The sequence below is a fragment of the Oncorhynchus clarkii genome, chromosome 26 (genome assembly GCF_045791955.1).
Source record: "Oncorhynchus clarkii lewisi isolate Uvic-CL-2024 chromosome 26, UVic_Ocla_1.0, whole genome shotgun sequence".
NCBI lineage: Eukaryota > Metazoa > Chordata > Actinopteri > Salmoniformes > Salmonidae > Oncorhynchus > Oncorhynchus clarkii.
The window spans coordinates 22,545,011-22,563,197 of NC_092172.1; the positions used below are offsets into that span (position 1 = coordinate 22,545,011).

Sequence of the window (18,187 nt, forward strand, 5' to 3'; positions counted from 1 at the left end):
CTATGTATTTATCTTGACAGTGAAGCTAAAACATTTAATTTGGCTATACCCTCCAGCATTTTGGATTTGAGATCAAATGTTTTATGAGGTATGAGGTGATAGTACAGAATGTCACGTTTTATTTGGTGGAATTTTATATACATACAGTGGGGGGAAAAAGTATTTAGTCAGCTACCAATTGTGCAAGTTCTCCCACTTAAAAAGATGAGAGAGGCCTGTAATTTTCATCATAGGTACACTTCAACTATGAAAAGAAATCCAGAAAATCACATTGTAGGATTTTTAATGAATTTATTTGCAAATTATGGTGGAAAATAAGTATTTGGTCACCTACAAACAAGCAAGATTTCTGGCTCTCACAGACCTGTAACTTCTTCTTTAAGAGGCTCCTCTGTCCTCCACTCGTTAACTGTATTAATAGCACCTGTTTGAACTTGTTATTAGTATAAAAGACACCTGTTCACAACCTCAAACAGTCACACTCCAAACTCCACTATGGTCAAGACCAAAATTGTAGACCTGCACCAGGCTGGGAAGACTGAATCTGCAATAGGTAAGCAGCTTGGTTTGAAGAAATCAACCGTGGGAGCAATTATTGGGAAATGGAAGACATACAAGACCACTGATAATCTCCCTCGATCTGGGGCTCCACGCAAGATCTCACCCCGTGGGGTCAAAATGATCCCAAGAACGGTGAGCAAAAATCCCAGAACCACACGGGGGGACCTAGTGAATGACCTGCAGAGAGCTGGGACCAAAGTAACAAAGCCTACCATCAGTAACACACTACGCCGCCAGGAACTCAAATCCTGCAGTGCCAGATGTGTCCCCCTTCTTAAGCCAGTACATGTCCAGGCCCATCTGAAGTTTGCTAGAGAGCATTTGGATGATCCAGAAGAAGATTGGGAGAATGTCATATGGTCAGATGAAACCAAAATATAACTTTTTGAAAAAAACTCAACTCGTCGTGTTTGGAGGACAAAGAATGCTGAGTTGCATCCAAAGAACACCATACCTACTGTGAAGCATGGGGGTGGAAACATCATGCTTTGGGGCTGTTTTTCTGATCCGTGTAAAGGAAAGAATGAATGGGGCCATGTATCATGAGATTTTGAGTGAAAACCTCCTTCCATCAGCAAGGGCATTGAAGATGAAATGTGGCTGGGTGGCCTTGCCACCCGGGCAAGGAAGGAGTGGCTTCGTAAGAAGCATTTCAAGGTCCTGGAGTGGCCTAGCCAGTCTCCAGATCTCAACCCCATAGAAAATCTTTGGAGGGAGTTGAAAGTCTGTGTTGCCCAGCAACAGCCCCAAAACATCATTGCTCTAGAGGAGATCTGCATGGAGGAATGGGCCAAAATACCAGCAACAGTGTGTGAAAACCTTGTGAAGACTTACAGAAAACGTTTGACCTCTGTCATTGCCAACAAAGGGTATATAACAAAGTATTAAGATTAACTTTTGTTATTGACCAAATACTTATTTTCCACCATCATTTGCAAATAAATTCACTAAAAATCCTAAACTAAAAATGTTTTTCTCATTTTGCCTGTCATAGTTGAAGTGTACCTATGATGAAAATTACAGGCCTCTCTCATCTTTTTAAGTGGGAGAACTTGCACAATTGGTGGCTGACTAAATACTTTTTTGCCCCACTGTATCTGTTTACCCGTTTACTAATGACAGCACTTTATGTCTCTAGTCCTCCTATTTGAAGGTGTCAGAAGAAAATTGGACAATGTACCCTTTTAGTGTATAAAATGTAGTCAAAGGTTTAGTATTTGGTCTCATTTTCCTAGAAAGCAATGACTACATCAAGCTTGTGTCTACGAACTTGTTGGATACATTTGCATTTTGTTTTGGTTGTGTTTCGGATTATTTTCTGCCCAATAGAAATGAATGATAAATAATGTAATAGGACATTTTGGAGTCACTTTTATTGTAAATAAGAATATAATATGTTCTTGAACACTTCTACATTAATGTGGATGCTACCATGATTAAGGATAATCATGAATGCATCGTGAATAATGATGAGTGAGAAAGTTAGATGCACGAAGATCATGCTCCCAAAACATAATATTTGGTATGATATTTATCATTATTCACACTAAGCACACATCAAATTCCACAAAATCAACATTTTGCAATGGCAATCTCATCTCAGTTTTGAATCCCATTAAAAACCTGTGGTTTGAATTGGAGGGCAGTTCATAGGCGCAGACAAAAGATATCAGGGATCTTGACAGATACTGTATGGAATAATGGTCTAAGATCCTTCCCAATGTGTTCTCCAACATTTTAGAAAAAGGCTCAGTGCTGTTGTTCTAGTAAGGTGAGATATTGAAAACAGGGGCGTCAATAATTTTGACCCCTACCTTTTTGAGAAACAAAAGATGACTTGTTAAACAAAATCCCTTTCTCTGAGCAATTGTATTAGTATAAATATATACAGTGCCTTGCGAAAGTATTCGGCCCCCTTGAACTTTGCGACCTTTTGCCACATTTCAGGCTTCAAACATAAAGATATAAAACTGTATTTTTTTGTGAAGAATCAACAACAAGTGGGACACAATCATGAAGTGGAACGACATTTATTGGATATTTCAAACGTTTTTAACAAATCAAAAACTGAAAAATTGGGCGTGCAAAATTATTCAGCCCCTTTACTTTCAGTGCAGCAAACTCTCTCCAGAAGTTCAGTGAGGATCTCTGAATGATCCAATGTTGACCTAAATGACTAATGATGATAAATACAATCCACCTGTGTGTAATCAAGTCTCCGTATAAATGCACCTGCACTGTGATCAGAAGTGCAGGTGTCTCAGAAGTCCGTTAAAAGCGCAGAGAGCATCATGAAGAACAAGGAACACACCAGGCAGGTCCGAGATACTGTTGTGAAGAAGTTTAAAGCCGGATTTGGATACAAAAAGATTTCCCAAGCTTTAAACATCCCAAGGAGCACTGATAATATTGAAATGGAAGGAGTATCAGACCACTGCAAATCTACCAAGACCTGGCCGTCCCTCTAAACTTTCAGCTCATACAAGGAGAAGACTGATCAGAGATGCAGCCAAGAGGCCCATGATCACTCTGGATGAACTGCAGAGATCTACAGCTGAGGTGGGAGACTCTGTCCATAGGACAACAATCAGTTGTATATTGCACAAATCTGGCCTTTATGGAAGAGTGGCAAGAAGAAAGCCATTTCTTAAAGATATCCATAAAAAGTGTTGTTTAAAGTTTGCCACAAGCCACCTGGGAGACACACCAAACATGTGGAAGAAGGTGCTCTGGTCAGATGAAACCAAAATTGAACTTTTTGGCAACAATGCAAGACGTTATGTTTGGCGTAAAAGCAACACAGCTGAACACACCATCCCCACTGTCAAACATGGTTGTGGCAGCATCATGGTTTGGGCCTGCTTTTCTTCAGCAGGGACAGGGAAGATGGTTAAAATTGATGGGAAGATGGATGGAGCCAAATTTATTTTACCTTTATTTAACTAGGCAAGTCAGTTAAGAACAAATTCTTATTTTCAATGACGGCCAGTGGGTTAACTGCCTTGTTCAGGGGCAGAACGACAGATTGGTACCTTGTCAGCTCGGGGGTTTGAACTTGCAACCTTCCGGTTACTAGTCCAACGCTCTAACCACTAGGCTACCCTGCCGCCCCAAATACAGGACCATTCTGGAAGAGAACCTGATGGAGTCTGCAAAAGACCTGAGACTGGGACGGAGATTTGTCTTTCAACAAGACAATGATCCAAAACATAAAGCAAAATCTACAATGGAATGGTTCAAAAATAAACATATCCAGGTGTTAGAATGGCCAAGTCAAAGTCCAGACCTGAATCCAATCGAGAATCTGTGGAAAGAACTGAAAACATCCAACCTCACTGAGCTCGAGCTGTTTTGCAAGGAGGAATGGGAAAAAATGTCAGTCTCTCGATGTGCAAAACTGATAGAGACATACCCCAAGCGACTTACAGCTGTAATCGCAGCAAAAGGTGGCTCTACAAAGTATTAACTTAAGGGGGCTGAATAATTTTGCACGCCCAATTTTTCAGTTTTTGATTTGTTAAAAAAGTTTGAAATATCCAATAAATGTCGTTCCACTTCATGATTGTGTCCCACTTGTTGTTGATTCTTCACAAAAAAATACAGTTTTATATCTTTATGTTTGAAGCCTGAAATGTGGCAAAAGGTCGCAAAGTTCAAGGGGGCCGAATACTTTCGCAAGGCACTGTATATCTATATATATTTTTTTGTCAATAATTTCGGATCGCACTGTATGTATTAAAATACCCTAAAATAAAATATATAATTTTCTACTGTCGCCTCAAATATAATATTAGATCTCAAATCCGAAATTCTGGAGTACAGAGCTAAATTAAAAATTGTACCTTCACTGTCCAAATACATACGTATGGGAGTGTATGTTCCATTGCTGTTTATTCTCATTCCATTTCTTTCATGTGTTGTATCATAGAAAGGAAATGCATTAAGACATTTGAAATGGTGAGAGAATTGGTGCATGATTTTAATAACACACCTTAAACTAGAATTAAATTCTCATCTGTCATTATATACTGAGGCCAAATTAACTGAAAGGGTGCGAAGGAGTGTAGAGTGGAGAAAGTGGGGGTCAATGGGTAGCGATGAACAGGATCAGAGTCCAGTAATCCCCATGCAGCCCCTCCTAAAATGAGACTCTCTCTCAGCCTCTGGCTCGCTCTCATCATCCTCACCTCCTCAGACTGACCTCTCACGTGGGCTAGGTTTTAGACAAGCTTGAGCTTTTCTGAAGATTGAAAGTCTGGTTAACAGAGGTCATTAAAGATGGGGGGGACCAATTGTACATCAAATGTGTCCCTTCAAAGAAACATCTGACAGATGAAAAGAGAGGTTTAAGCAACCAGATTTTCGAATACATTTTTCAATGCTTGGTAAAGATTCAAACAGACAAATATTTTAAACTTCTTCAGTGTGAAGGTCATGGTAGCCATGGAAGCTTCTCTGACATGGTTACTCACGACTCAACCTGGTTGTTGCCGATGTGGAAGAGATGAGAGAGACACAGATTAAGTAAATCTCATGCTGTGCAATAATCCTGCTCTCCAATCTCAATGCATCTCAAAAGGCTCATCCCTTCAAGGTGCTAAACCAGGACATCGCAGTTGTCTGAAATCTGGGTCTTCTCAATGTCAACTCATAATGTCACCATGCATTTATCACAAGGGTGTCTGTTGTCCAACACAAAGACGTCAACGATTAAATCTGATTGCACCCTGACCCATCATTGCATTGTCAATAAAGGAGTCAAAATAGGCCCTTATTTCATTGGGCTTTATATTTTGATAGACTTAAATGTTGAACCAAAATCAACTTGCAGTAATCTATCCAGTCCAGACAATGGTCCATGCAATTGAAAGACAAAATGAAACCTGATGCAAACCAATACGAGCGTAAATTAACTTGAATGAGGGGATAATGATGAATATGCTGTCTTGCATTATACCGGATACTGATCATTAGACTGTATGAAGATGGTCCAGGCTCCATGGCTACTTTAGAGAACATGAATACACACAAGGATTCATAGTTCTGTTGGCTGGAGTGTAGAGGGACTGAGCTCCATAACTACATTAGACATCACAGTGATGGATTTGACTCTGAATTGTGAGTACGTATATTTGAATGGGCCAGGTCTGATATTGAGTTTCCCACAGACAGGATGTGATGTTGTGAATGTGAATGTGGCTGCTGTTTCCTAAGGATAATTGACAGAAAAATGTGTGCTCTGTACATTACAAAATATATGTCAAATATGTCAGGCTGCTAATGGTAAACCTATTGGCTGGCAAAATGTGAAATTGTAAATTGTTTTATTATATTTATTTGCTATAAAAAAAAAAGTGCAAGTGAGTTTGTCTTGTGTGAGAACCTAATCAGGTAAACAGTATACTATAGTAGGCTTCACACAAATATATCCTATAACTATAATAATTTCTGGGATATTACTTGTTTCCTGGCCTCATTACTGCACTTTTTCCACACAAACTGAAGAGAGGTCAAACCATATCCATCCCCTCAGACTATCTATACTAATAAGGCTACACATGAAACCATATCCTAATTTCTAGATAGACACCCAGCCTGATCCTCACTCACAGAGGTCTTCCTAGATTGACACCCAGCCTGATCCTCCGGTCTCTGTATCCCCTCACTTACAGAGGTCCTAGACCTCTCATTTAACACACACACACACACACACACACACACACACACACACACACACACACACACACACACACACGCACACACACATATCCACCCAAATTGTGTGTAGCCTACAATGTATACAGGCTACATTGCACAGAACACTTCACACAATCAGTATTTAACTATTTTCCACAAATCCGGCTAAAACTGGCTCTTTTCCAATTCAGTCGGAGGTAGAAGTGAATTGGGGCGCTGAGTAGCCTCTTTGCACATGGTCTAATTAGATGGGTATTTGAGACGCACAAAGCAGCGCGTGGTCAGTCTTGTTTACCGGCAGACATGGCTAGCCTACGTCAGTCTCTCAGTCTAGTGAGCGAGGAGTGGAGGTGGATACAAAGACCAATAAAGCAGGAGCGGTTGCGTGAGAATGTCTGAATAAAAGATTAGTCATGTGTTGCATTTATTTTCCTAAAGGAAACCATCATTATTTGCACTTTTAATGCAATTACTAACGGTGTGAGCTTGTAAACACAAGAATTGCTCATAACATCCACATCATTATTATAATAAGACCACTGTTCATTAACACATTTATGATGTTGTACCAAGCTCCCTTAGGAACATAACGCCCCCTCAGGTTCGTCATACCTAACATGTGCGACTGGGTCCTGGAGTTTTTCAAGTAGTACAGTGCATTCGGAAAGTATTCAGACCCCTTGAATTTTTCCACATTTTGTTACATTACAGCCTTATTCTAAAATTGATTCAGTTGTTTTTTTCCTCATCAATCTACACACAATACCCCATAATGACATTAATGACATTAATACATTTTTAAAAAATGTATTAAATATAAAAAAGGAAATATCACGTTTACATAAGTTTTCAGACCCTTTACTCAGTACTTTGTTGAAGCATCTTTGACAGAGATTAAAGCCTCGAATCTTCTTGGATATGATACTACAAGCTTGGCACACCTGTATTTGTGGATGTTCTCCCATTCCTCTCTGCAGATCCTCTCAAGCTCTGTCAGGTTGGATGGGGAGTGTTGCTGCACAGCTATCTTCAGGTCTCTCCAGAGATGTTTGATCGGGTTCAAGTCCGAGCTCTGGCTGGGCCACTCAAGGACATTCAGAGACTTGTCCGGAAGCGATTCCTGCGTTGTCTTGGCTGTGTAATTAGGGTCGTTGTCCTGTTGGAACGTGAACCTTCGCCCCATTCCGAGGACCTGAGTGCTCTGGAGCAGGTTTTCATCAAGGATCTCTCTGTACTTTGCTTCGTTCATCTTTGCCTTGATCCTGACTAGTCTCCCAGTCTCTGCCGCTGAAAAACATCCCCACAATATGATGCTGCCATCACCATGCTTCACCGTAGGGATGGTGCTACAGTAGGTTTCCTCCAGACGTGAAGCTTGGCATTTAGGCCAAAGAGTTCAATCTTGGTTTCATCAAACCAGAGAATATTGTTTCTCATGGTCTTGGCAAACTCCAAGCGGGCTGTCATGTGTCTTTTTCTAAGGAGTGTTTTTTCTGTCTGGTCACTCTACCATAAAGGCCTGATTGGTGGAGTTCTGCAGCGATGGTTGTTCTTCTGCTGCGGCGAAGGTTCTCCCATTTCCACAGAGGAACTCTGGAGCTCTGTCATAGTGACCATCAGGTTCTTGGTCACCTCCCTGACCAGTGCCCTTCTCCCCCGATTGCTCAGTTTGGCTGGGCGGCCCACTCTAGGAAGAGTCTTGGTGGTTCCAAACTTCTTCCATTTAAGAATGACGTAGGCCACTGTGTTCTTGGGGACATTCAATGTTGCAGACATTTTTTGGTACCCTTCCCCATATCTGTGCCTCGACACAATCCTGCCTCGGAGCTCTACGGACAATTCCTTCAACCTCATGGCTTGGTTTTTTCTCTGACATGCACTATCAACTGTGGGACCTTATATAGACAAGTATGTGCCTTTCCAAATCATGTCCAGTCAATTGAATTTACCACAGGTGGACTCCAATCAAGTTGTAGAAACATCTCAAGGATGCACCTGGGCTCAATTTCGAATCTCATAGCAAAGGGTCTGAATACTTATGTAAATAAAGTATTTTTTAAATATTTTTTTTATAAATGTGCAACAATTTCTAAAAACTTGTTTTCGCTTTGTTATTATGGGGTATTGTGTGTAGATTGCTGAGGATTTGTTTTTGTTTTATCCTTTTTAGAATAAGACTGTAAAGTAACAACGTGGAAAAAGTCAAGTGGTCTGTATATTTTCCGAAGGGACTGTATAGGCCTAGACTGCGATGGGAAGCGAGGCAAGAGAATCTGTCACCACTATTTAATATACTCTTAGTTACATTCATGTTTGGTCTTTTCTGTGGCCTTTACTCGGCAGGTGTCTTTCAAAACGTTATCTAACCACACTCAAAAGACAACAAGAGGACGACTACAATGACTAATTGTATACCAAACAAATGTGACAATGTCAAGGTCTACAACAGGTCACGTTTTGTGTGTGCGTTATAGATAGAGCTCTAATTTTGGAAGCCGCAAAACCGTCCAGAAGGGGGGAACTGTCCATTACGCTGTCGTGCTGAAATTATTATAGGGATGAGTAGTTGGGATTGTGTTGTTAAACATTTAGTCTATGTTCAGTATGTGATATGACATCGATATGAAAACCCTTAGACCTGGGATGTTTTGATGTTGGTGTAGGCTGTATGATAGGCTTACATTTCCCTCGTGGCAATTAGCCAGCAGTCACAACTACACCAACAGTACCTCATTATTAAAGTCTACTGATTCCCTTCCTGGAAGTGAATATGTTGTAATCATCAGTGTGTGACATTAATGTGAGATTAGTTGTATAACTATTACCATGTTACATTTAGGCATATAGTGGTGATATTTTCCGCGTCATCCTGACTCGTGTCCTCCTCCCCTACCCCCACCACATCACCACCCCCACCTTCCACTCAGTGTTCATAAATACTGAGGCGCCTTGTGCATTGAGTGAGAGGTATATAGGTATATCATAGCAGCTACCGCAGCAGTGGACAGCCTTACTTATTCTCACTCAAATATTTCAATCAAAGGACTTTGACATGTATTCAAACAAGATTGACGGGCCGCGCAGAGGAAGGTCTTTCGACTCTATGAGTTCTTCATTGCACACTTGTTACGAGGAAAAGCAACTGAATAATGAGGTAAGTTATATCAATATTGTAAGTAAATAATAACTGTCTAAACTAAACGGGAAAAAATTAATGGAACAATACAAATGAACAGTTATTTTACGTTGAATTGTGACTTGTATTTAGGTGTCATTAATAACATTTTGACAAATGATTGAATAATCAAACATGAAGTATTTTACTTTTGACTTCAATTATCTCAATTATTACACATAAAGGATGTACTTTTGTTGCGCCAATTTGTAATCTTACCCTAAAGTTCATTAGTTAATTTATTTTCTGTTCTAATCAGAGTTTTCGCCTCCCCTCTGGTTCGGTTTAGCTAGCTCTCTTAGGTGTGCCATAAGCCACCTAAATCTGGAGACAAATGAGATGCGTAGCCTACGTAATACAATAAGGAGGTCATTGTAATATAAATTAAAGTGAAATAAAGGAGCTCGCAGTCATAACTTTTCAGAATGCTTACGCCTCAGATCTTCGCAGACATCAGACTAGGTAAAATAAAGTTATTTGTCTGCGTTCACAACGAGCCACTGCATCTTGATTTAGGCATATCATTGACATATACACTAAAACCACGCACGTAAATGATAAGCATTTGCAAGTTTGTGTGCAACATGTTGATTTTAATTGTATTTCCTGTCAGTAAATGTACATTTAATTTAGATTAATTAGCCTATTCCAAAAATGCTTCAAATATTCTGATGATCGACATAGACTGGCCCCAAAAGACATGTGGCATCAACTGATATCAAACCGACAAAAATAAACTATATGAACGCCTAGTTGATAAAAGAATACGTCCAGGATATGTTACCTTGATGGATTTATTGCTGCGCTGAAAGTAACCATCTATAATCCCGAGTTGGATTTGGATTGGAGAGCGCTATCATTCGTCACCAAATGCGATTACTGGAGCAGATCTCTTTACAATGAGACAGACACAACTCAGCATTGCCAAAATAAATTTTGCCTACCAGAAAAAAAATCGGCAGTTTAACGCTTCCAATCTATAGGCTAATTAAGTGTGTGGCAAATATTTAGACCTAACAATATTAGTCTAATTGATGATCTTATGTCCCTATACTTTATTTGCCGTCAGTTTTAAAGTTGCGACTGCGCGCAGCCAAGTGTTGTCGCTGTCCAGTGCTGAAATCTCGAAGTAGCCTGATTAGGCGGAGTATTCAGTTTGCGTTCAACTGCAGTGAATACTGTGATTGTTTACTCTTAATTTACACTTTGCGGGCTTTGGTTGTGTAAATATATTGTTTGATTTAGTTGCCCTTTCTTTGTGAGGCTAGCAAACTCTTGTTCAAATACGGCTATTACGCACAGGATATTGAACAATTCCATGACTATCAGTCCATCTAAAACGCAGCTTGTCCTTTCAAACAAATTGTCATCGGAGGTGATGTGCTTTTCCAAAACAATTAACTTCCTGTTCAGCCTTGATGAATGGTGTATCATAGCCCAAAACACTGCTAAATCCTTACTTTCTACAAAAAGGCCTAGCCAGCTCCGAGGTTGGTTTTTCATAAATATTTTCCCTCTTTTCCCAACAGATGAAAAAATGTACATTCAGCAAGATCGACAAGAACAAGGACAACAAGAGTTCATCTTGGGAGAATGGTCGGTCTTTAGAAAAGGGTCGCACGGCCATTGCCTTCTCGCTCAAGAATGAAGTTGGCGGGCTAGTTAAGGCACTAAAACTTTTTCAAGTAAGGTTGAATATTTTAAAGTTGGCTATCACATACCAAACGGGTGATGGTAGATACCAGTGTTGGGAAGTAGTGAACTACATGTAGTTCCACTAGTAATTTAACTGCATTTGGTGGTAGTTTGGTGGTAGTTGACCACAATTCAAATCTTGGTAGTATTTTCAGTACTTTTTGGTGCACGTAGCGGTGTAGCTAAGTACTGGAACTACAGACTATTTTTTTGTTGTTGCAAAAAATAAAATATGAGTGAAGTAGGAAATCATTTCCTTAATTTTTGACCATTGGACTTGCCTAATTCTCACTTGAAACATAGTTTTTGTGTCTAATAGGCCGAATTACACATTCTGATAACATCTGACTCCAAAGTGATCTGTTCATGCAACTTGTAGTCTATGACATTTCAAATGGTGATATGATCATTTATCAAAAAGTAGTTTGGATGTAGTAACTTTAGTTAATTAAACTATATTTTCCTTAAGGGTAGTTTTAGTGTAGATTATCTTCCTCCAGTGTGAAGTAATTTGTAGCTTTGTAAACAATTTTTTCAGAGTAACTTCCCCAACACTGGTAGAGACATTATCATGTACATCAACATAAATTACATAACTTTAAATGTCTTGTTATTATAATCATCACCAGGAGAACCACGTCAACCTTGTTCACATCGAGTCCCGAAAATCGAGGCGGCGTGGCTCAGAGTTTGAGATCTTTGTTGACTGTGACAGCAGCCACGAGCAACTCAAGGAGCTCACTGAGCTGCTACATAAGCACGCCGCCAACGTAGTTGATATGGGCCATGACCAACCTGACAATTCCAGCCTGCCTGAAGAAGGTAGGCCTAGCTGCTACTTTTGAAATTATTTCAGAGTTCCTAAAGTCTAGCCGGGTAAGCCTATTACCTATTACCCGACTAATTACCACTGTGTGTAGTGAAAGAGAGACTTTCAGATTGTTGTATGAGGTTACTAAAGGGTCAGTGCTATCTGGAATCCTTGGGACGTCCCTACCCCAAACCCTAATCTTAACCCCTACCCTTACCCGAACCATAACCATATCCCTTACCTATCCATAACCCTAACCCTTACCTTAACCATTTTAGATATAAACTTCAGTGGGATAAGGATGTCCCAAGGATCCCGGATAGCTCTGGACATGACTAAAATCTACTGTAGAGACCATCTCAGATCATCCCATGTTTTTTTTCAGACACTGAAGATATTCCCTGGTTCCCAAAGACAATCTCGGACCTGGACATGTGTGCTAACCGTGTCTTGATGTATGGCTTAGACCTGGATGCTGATCACCCAGTAGGCATAGCTTTTAATATGCTCTGGTCAATTATGTTCCATTCTAGTTGCAAGCCTGTCTGACCATAGATATCCTATAACTCCTTTTGTAATTGTAGACCTTTTATTGAAGAGAAAGAACACTGTTGGAAAGACAGGGAAGACAGAGAAGACAGGGAACATAGGGAAGATAGGGGGAGTCAAAGGGCAGTGGGCCTGATTTGAATCCATGCTGACTCTGGTATACATGTGTGCCAGGGTCAGCGGCTTAGACCACCGTAGGCCATGAGATAATATATTAATATAATTCATAATATGGGATCTCTATGTCACAGACTCTCACTGACCTACTGAAACAGGAGGCAAACTTGTGACAATGGTATAACTATCAAAGCCAGTTAGAACTACACTGACTCTATTAGAGTGGCAGATGGAGGATTAGACTAATACTTCTATTGTGATAAGCGGAACACTTACGGAATAGCCACTCAGTAAGTCAGTGCATGAGTTGCTGTCACACCTCAATTACTTATCTTTTCTGTCTGCAGGGCTTCAAGGACAACGTCTACCGCAAAAGAAGGAAACACTTCGCTGATCTTGCCATGAGCTACAAACAGTAGGTCATATTATTATGCTATGTGAGATCTGGTTTGGAAAGCTATGACACTATGTGTATTTAATACTTCAATATCCTAATGCACACAGGTATAGTTAGACATTTCCACTGTATTAAGAAAAAGGTAACCTTTATTTAACTAGGCAAATCAGTTAAGAACAAATTCTTATTTACAATGATGGCCTACAGCATCATTGTAGCACTCTCTTTCATTATCTTTCTTTCTCTCTCTTTCTCCCTCTCTTTTAGTGGGGAACCGATTCCGCATATTGAGTTCACAGAGGAGGAGGTGAAGACCTGGGGTGTGGTCTATCGGGAGCTCAATAAGCTGTATCCAACCCATGCTTGCCGGGAGTACCTGAAGAACCTGCCACTGCTCTCCAAGCACTGTGACTGCAGGGAGGACAACATCCCCCAGCTGGAAGATGTGTCACACTTCCTCAGAGGTGAGACAGGCAGAGTCTGCCGCTGTACATGACACCACACAGTCTCATTCAGTCTGATGCTCAGGTTTATCAGCATAATGAAGGCTATTGTAAAATGTGTGGATTAAGGGGTATCAAATTAGATGTTGCTGAATGCTTTGTGGCCTTTTACATGAGTAAAAACCTATGTGCGTGTTTCATCAGAACGCACAGGCTTTATCATCCGGCCCGTAGCAGGTTACCTCTCCCCACGAGACTTTCTGGCAGGTTTGGCTTTCCGGGTTTTCCACTGCACTCAGTATGTTCGCCACAGCTCTGACCCGCTCTACACACCTGAGCCGTAAGTACCCCTTGACACATGTTACATTAATAAGGAGAAGTTGGTCTTCTCATTGTTGAACACATCCATCTGATGTTGAGTATATTAGTGTGATGTTCATAGTCACATAAACATAGCAGTATGTCACCATACCAAAAATCATCATAAAGGAGCACAGAGTATCATTTCATATAAAGAGTGTGTATTTGATTGAACAAGCCTGGTCTGTCACATCCCTAAGCAAACTTAACTCTTCTGGCTGATTGCAACTCAAAAGGACATTATCCACAGCTACATAATCATTCAAATCAAATCCCATTTTATTGGTCACATACACATGGTTAGCAGATGTTATTGTGTGTGTAGTGAAATGCTTGTGCTGCTAGTTCTGACAGTGCAGCAATATCCAACAAGTAATATCTAACAATTCCATATCAAATACCTAATGGAATGCGGAATGGAATGGAACAAGAATATATAAATATATGGATGAGCAATGACAGAGAGGCATAGGCTAAGATGGAATAGATAGTATAGAATACAGCATATACATATGAGATGAGTAATGCAAGATATGTAAACATTATTAAAGTGGTATTATTAAAGTGACTAGTGTTCCATTTATTAGAGCGGCCACTGATTTCAAGTCTGTATGTAGGCAGCAGCCTCTCTGTGCTAGTGATGTCTGTTTAACAGTGTGATGGCCCTGAGATAGAAGCTATTTTTTTAGTCTCTTGGTCCCAGCATTGATGCAACTGTACTGATCTCGCCTTCTGGATGATAGCGGGGGGAATAGGCAGTGGCTCGGATGGTTGTTGTCCTTGATGATCTTTTTGGTGTCCTGTGGGCAGGCAGGTAGTTTGCCCCCGGTGATGTTTGTGCAGACCGCACTACCCTCTGGAGAGCCCTGCAGTTGTGGGCGGTGCAGTTGCCGTGCCAGGTGGTGATACAGCCTGACAGGAGGCTTGCAATTGTGCATCTGTAAAAGTTTGTGAGGTTTTTAGGTGACAAGACACATTTCTTCAGCCTCCTGAGGTTGAAGAGGCACTGTTTTGCCTTCTTCGCCACACTGTCTGCGTGAGTAGACCATTTCAGTTTGTCAGTGATGTGTATGCTGAGGAACTTAAAACTTTCCACCTTCTCCACTACTGTCCTGTTGATGTGGATAGGGGGGTGCTCCCTCTGCTGTTTCCTGAAGTCCACGATTCATTGATTGTTTCAAAAATCAAATGGAAGAATACTTGGTTACACTGTCACAAAGTTGCGCATATCTGCCCACAAGCTTAACAATCCACATACTGTATGTATATGTGTGTTTATGTGTGCATTACAGAGACACATGTCATGAGCTTTTGGGTCATGTCCCTCTGCTGGCGGAGCCTAGTTTTGCCCAGTTCTCCCAGGAGATAGGTCTGGCTTCTCTGGGGGCCTCAGATGAGTCTGTCCAGACGCTGGCCACCGTAAGTGCTGTTTCCATGATACCAATATCCAAACACCGTGCTTGAATTTAACTGTTTTTTTTTGTCTAACTGATATATTTAAACGTTGTTGTCTTTCTGTGTTTTTGTTTTGCAGTGTTACTTTTTCACAGTAGAGTTTGGCCTGTGTAAACAGGAGGGAAAGATGAGAGCCTACGGCGCAGGACTTCTCTCCTCTATCAGTGAGCTGAAGGTAAAAGCATTTAATATTCATATTCAAACACCATTTAAAGTGTAAAAATACCATCCGATGCAAAGAAAGAATCCTAAGATACTTTTTTCCCTCATACAGCATGCACTCTCTGGCAATGCAAAGATCATGCCCTTTGACCCCAAAGTCACCTGCAAGCAGGAGTGCATTATCACGACATTCCAAGATGTCTACTTTGTGTCAGAGAGCTTTGAAGAGGCCAAAGTCAAGATGAGGTAGGTTGTTCATGACGTTTTATTCTTGGCTGTTCTGTGGGAAAATAAACCGTTAATGGTCTAATAAACTCTTCTTTCACCTTTCCAAACCTGAGCTGTGTTATGTTTTGTCATCATCTGTTCTTATGCACACAGAGAGTTTGCCAAGACCATCAAGCGTCCGTTTACAGTGAGGTACAACCCTTACACCCACAGTGTGGACGTGCTGAAGGACACATCCAGTATCAACAGCATGGTGGAGGATCTGAGACATGAACTGGACATCGTGGGCGACGCCCTACAGCGCCTTAACAAACACTACGCTGTCTGACCTGCCTGCCTGGCTCTCATACTTGACAAGGGTTGCAAAATTCTGGTAACTTTCCCAACATTTACAGGTAGTCCAAATCCCGGTTGGAGGATTCACAGAATCAGGAGGGAATAAGCAAAATATCTGATATCCTCCAACCAGAATTTCTGGAAAACATGGGAATTTCTGGAAATGTTACAACCATATATACCTGACACAGCCCTGTACTGCTGTCTGTAGTTGTCTACCACCTGATCCTTACCAAGCAGCTCACTGCTTTAATCCTACTCACTGATATCCCCAACCAGCCTTTTACCTGCAAAATAAATGATATCTCTTAAAATTCAAACTTTATATTCTCTTCATGAAATTATTAACCAGTAGTTTACTTTGAAATTCAATACTTTTTTGAGTTTGTCATGTGAATAATGATATTGACTAAGAATGATTAGAATGTGACCGAAACTGACCTTTCCTTGGCTCTTGCTTATAATTACTAATATTCTCTTGTTTTTTATATACTGTATTTCTTTTCTATTGAAAGTTCTATGTTAATGCAACAGGAGTCTTATAGATATTGTATTGTACTCTATTGGCATACACCGTTTCAATAAATGTGTGAATGTGCTAGTGTGGATGTAAAGTTACATGCTTGTGTGTATAGTGATTGACAGTCTGTGTAGATGCATTATCACATTGCACAAAGCATAGAAATATGGTAGTATTATAAGATTGTGTGTGTGTGTGTGTGTGTGTGTGTGTGTGTGTGTGTGTGTGTGTGTGTGTGTGTGTGTGTGTGTGTGTGTGTGTGTGTGTGTGTGTGTGTGTGTGTGTACCTTATCAGCCTTCTGCTGCTGTTGACCACCAGTGGTCTATTTTGCATAAGATGTTCAAGGAAGGAATTTATGTGCATGTATTCGTGTTTGGATGATGATATGAATGTACTTCTATTGAAAAATCTATAATTTGTGTGAATAGATCCCTGGTAAACCAATCCTTGCATTGGGAAGTGTGTGTCTGCATTCTGGGTGTCTAGTTATAGGAAAACATTTACAGTAGTTGCTTTGTTCTGTTTTTCATCTCATTAAATGTACTCCATGTTCACACACTGTGTTATGCTAAAATTATAATGATTGCTAATAATTACTAACCATCTTAATTCAAATTTCCTTAGTGAACACTTAAAAAGCTAGCCACATCCAGTTAGCCACATTCAGGAGGATATACTATATGTAAAAGCAACATGTAAAGGAGGATGTTTCATGAGCTGAACAAAAATATCCCAGAAATGTTACATACACACAAAGCTTATTTCTCTCAAATTTGTTTACATCCCTTTTAGTGAGCATTTTTCATTTGCCATGTTAATCCATCCACCTGACTGGTGTGGCATATCAAGAAGTTGATTAAACATCATGGTCATTAACAGGTGCGCCTTGTGCTGGGGACAATAAAAGGCCACTCTAAAATGTTCCATTTTGTCACTGCCACTAACATCCCTTTAAAGAATTTGGCAATAAGTCCAACCGGCCTCACAACTGCAGACCACGTAACCACGTGTAACCACGCCATGTTGGCGACGGGGTTATGGAATGGGCAGGCATAAGCTACGGACAAAGAACACAATTGCATTTTATCGATTGCAATTTGAATGCACAGAGATACCGTGATGAGATCCTGAGGCCCATTGTCGTGCCATTCATCCACCGCCATCACCTCATGTTTCAGCATGATAAGGCACAGCCCCATGTCGCAAGGATCTGTACACAATTCCTGGAAGCTGAAAATGTCCAAGTTCTTCCATGACCTGTGTACTCACCAGACATGTCACCCATTGAGCATGTTTGGGATGCTCTGGATTGACATGTACAACAGCGTGTTCCAGTTCCGCCAATATCCAGAAACTTCGCACAGCAATTGAAGAGGATTGGGACAACATTCCACAGGCCACAATCAACAGCCTGATCAACTCTATGCAAAGGACATGTGCCGTGATGCATGAGGCAAATGGTGGTCACACCAGATACTGACTGGTTTTCTGATCCACGCCCCTACCTTTTTTTGTAAGGTATCTGTGACCAACAGATGCATATCTATATTCCCAGTCATGTGAAATCCATAGATTAGGGCCTGGTTTGTTTAAATTGACTAATTTCCTTATATGAACTGTTACTCAGTAAAATTGTTGTGCCTTCAAAGTGAGCTAAAAAAAATGTCTCAAGCAACACAG

At 40.6% G+C, this 18,187-nt stretch overlaps 1 protein-coding gene across 1 annotated transcript; it reads left to right on the plus strand.

The window, feature by feature from the left end:
• The first annotated feature begins 9,246 nt into the window (after positions 1–9,246).
• LOC139384939 (tryptophan 5-hydroxylase 1-like) lies at positions 9,247–17,061 on the plus strand. The gene is made up of 11 exons (XM_071129854.1): positions 9,247–9,412; positions 10,963–11,118; positions 11,758–11,950; positions 12,325–12,425; positions 12,953–13,020; positions 13,270–13,466; positions 13,650–13,785; positions 15,098–15,224; positions 15,340–15,435; positions 15,535–15,668; positions 15,804–17,061. Exons 1-11 carry the CDS (start codon positions 9,311–9,313, stop codon positions 15,976–15,978), a joined length of 1,485 nt encoding a protein of 494 aa, XP_070985955.1. The 5' UTR covers positions 9,247–9,310; the 3' UTR covers positions 15,979–17,061.
• Positions 17,062–18,187: the final 1,126 nt, after the last annotated feature.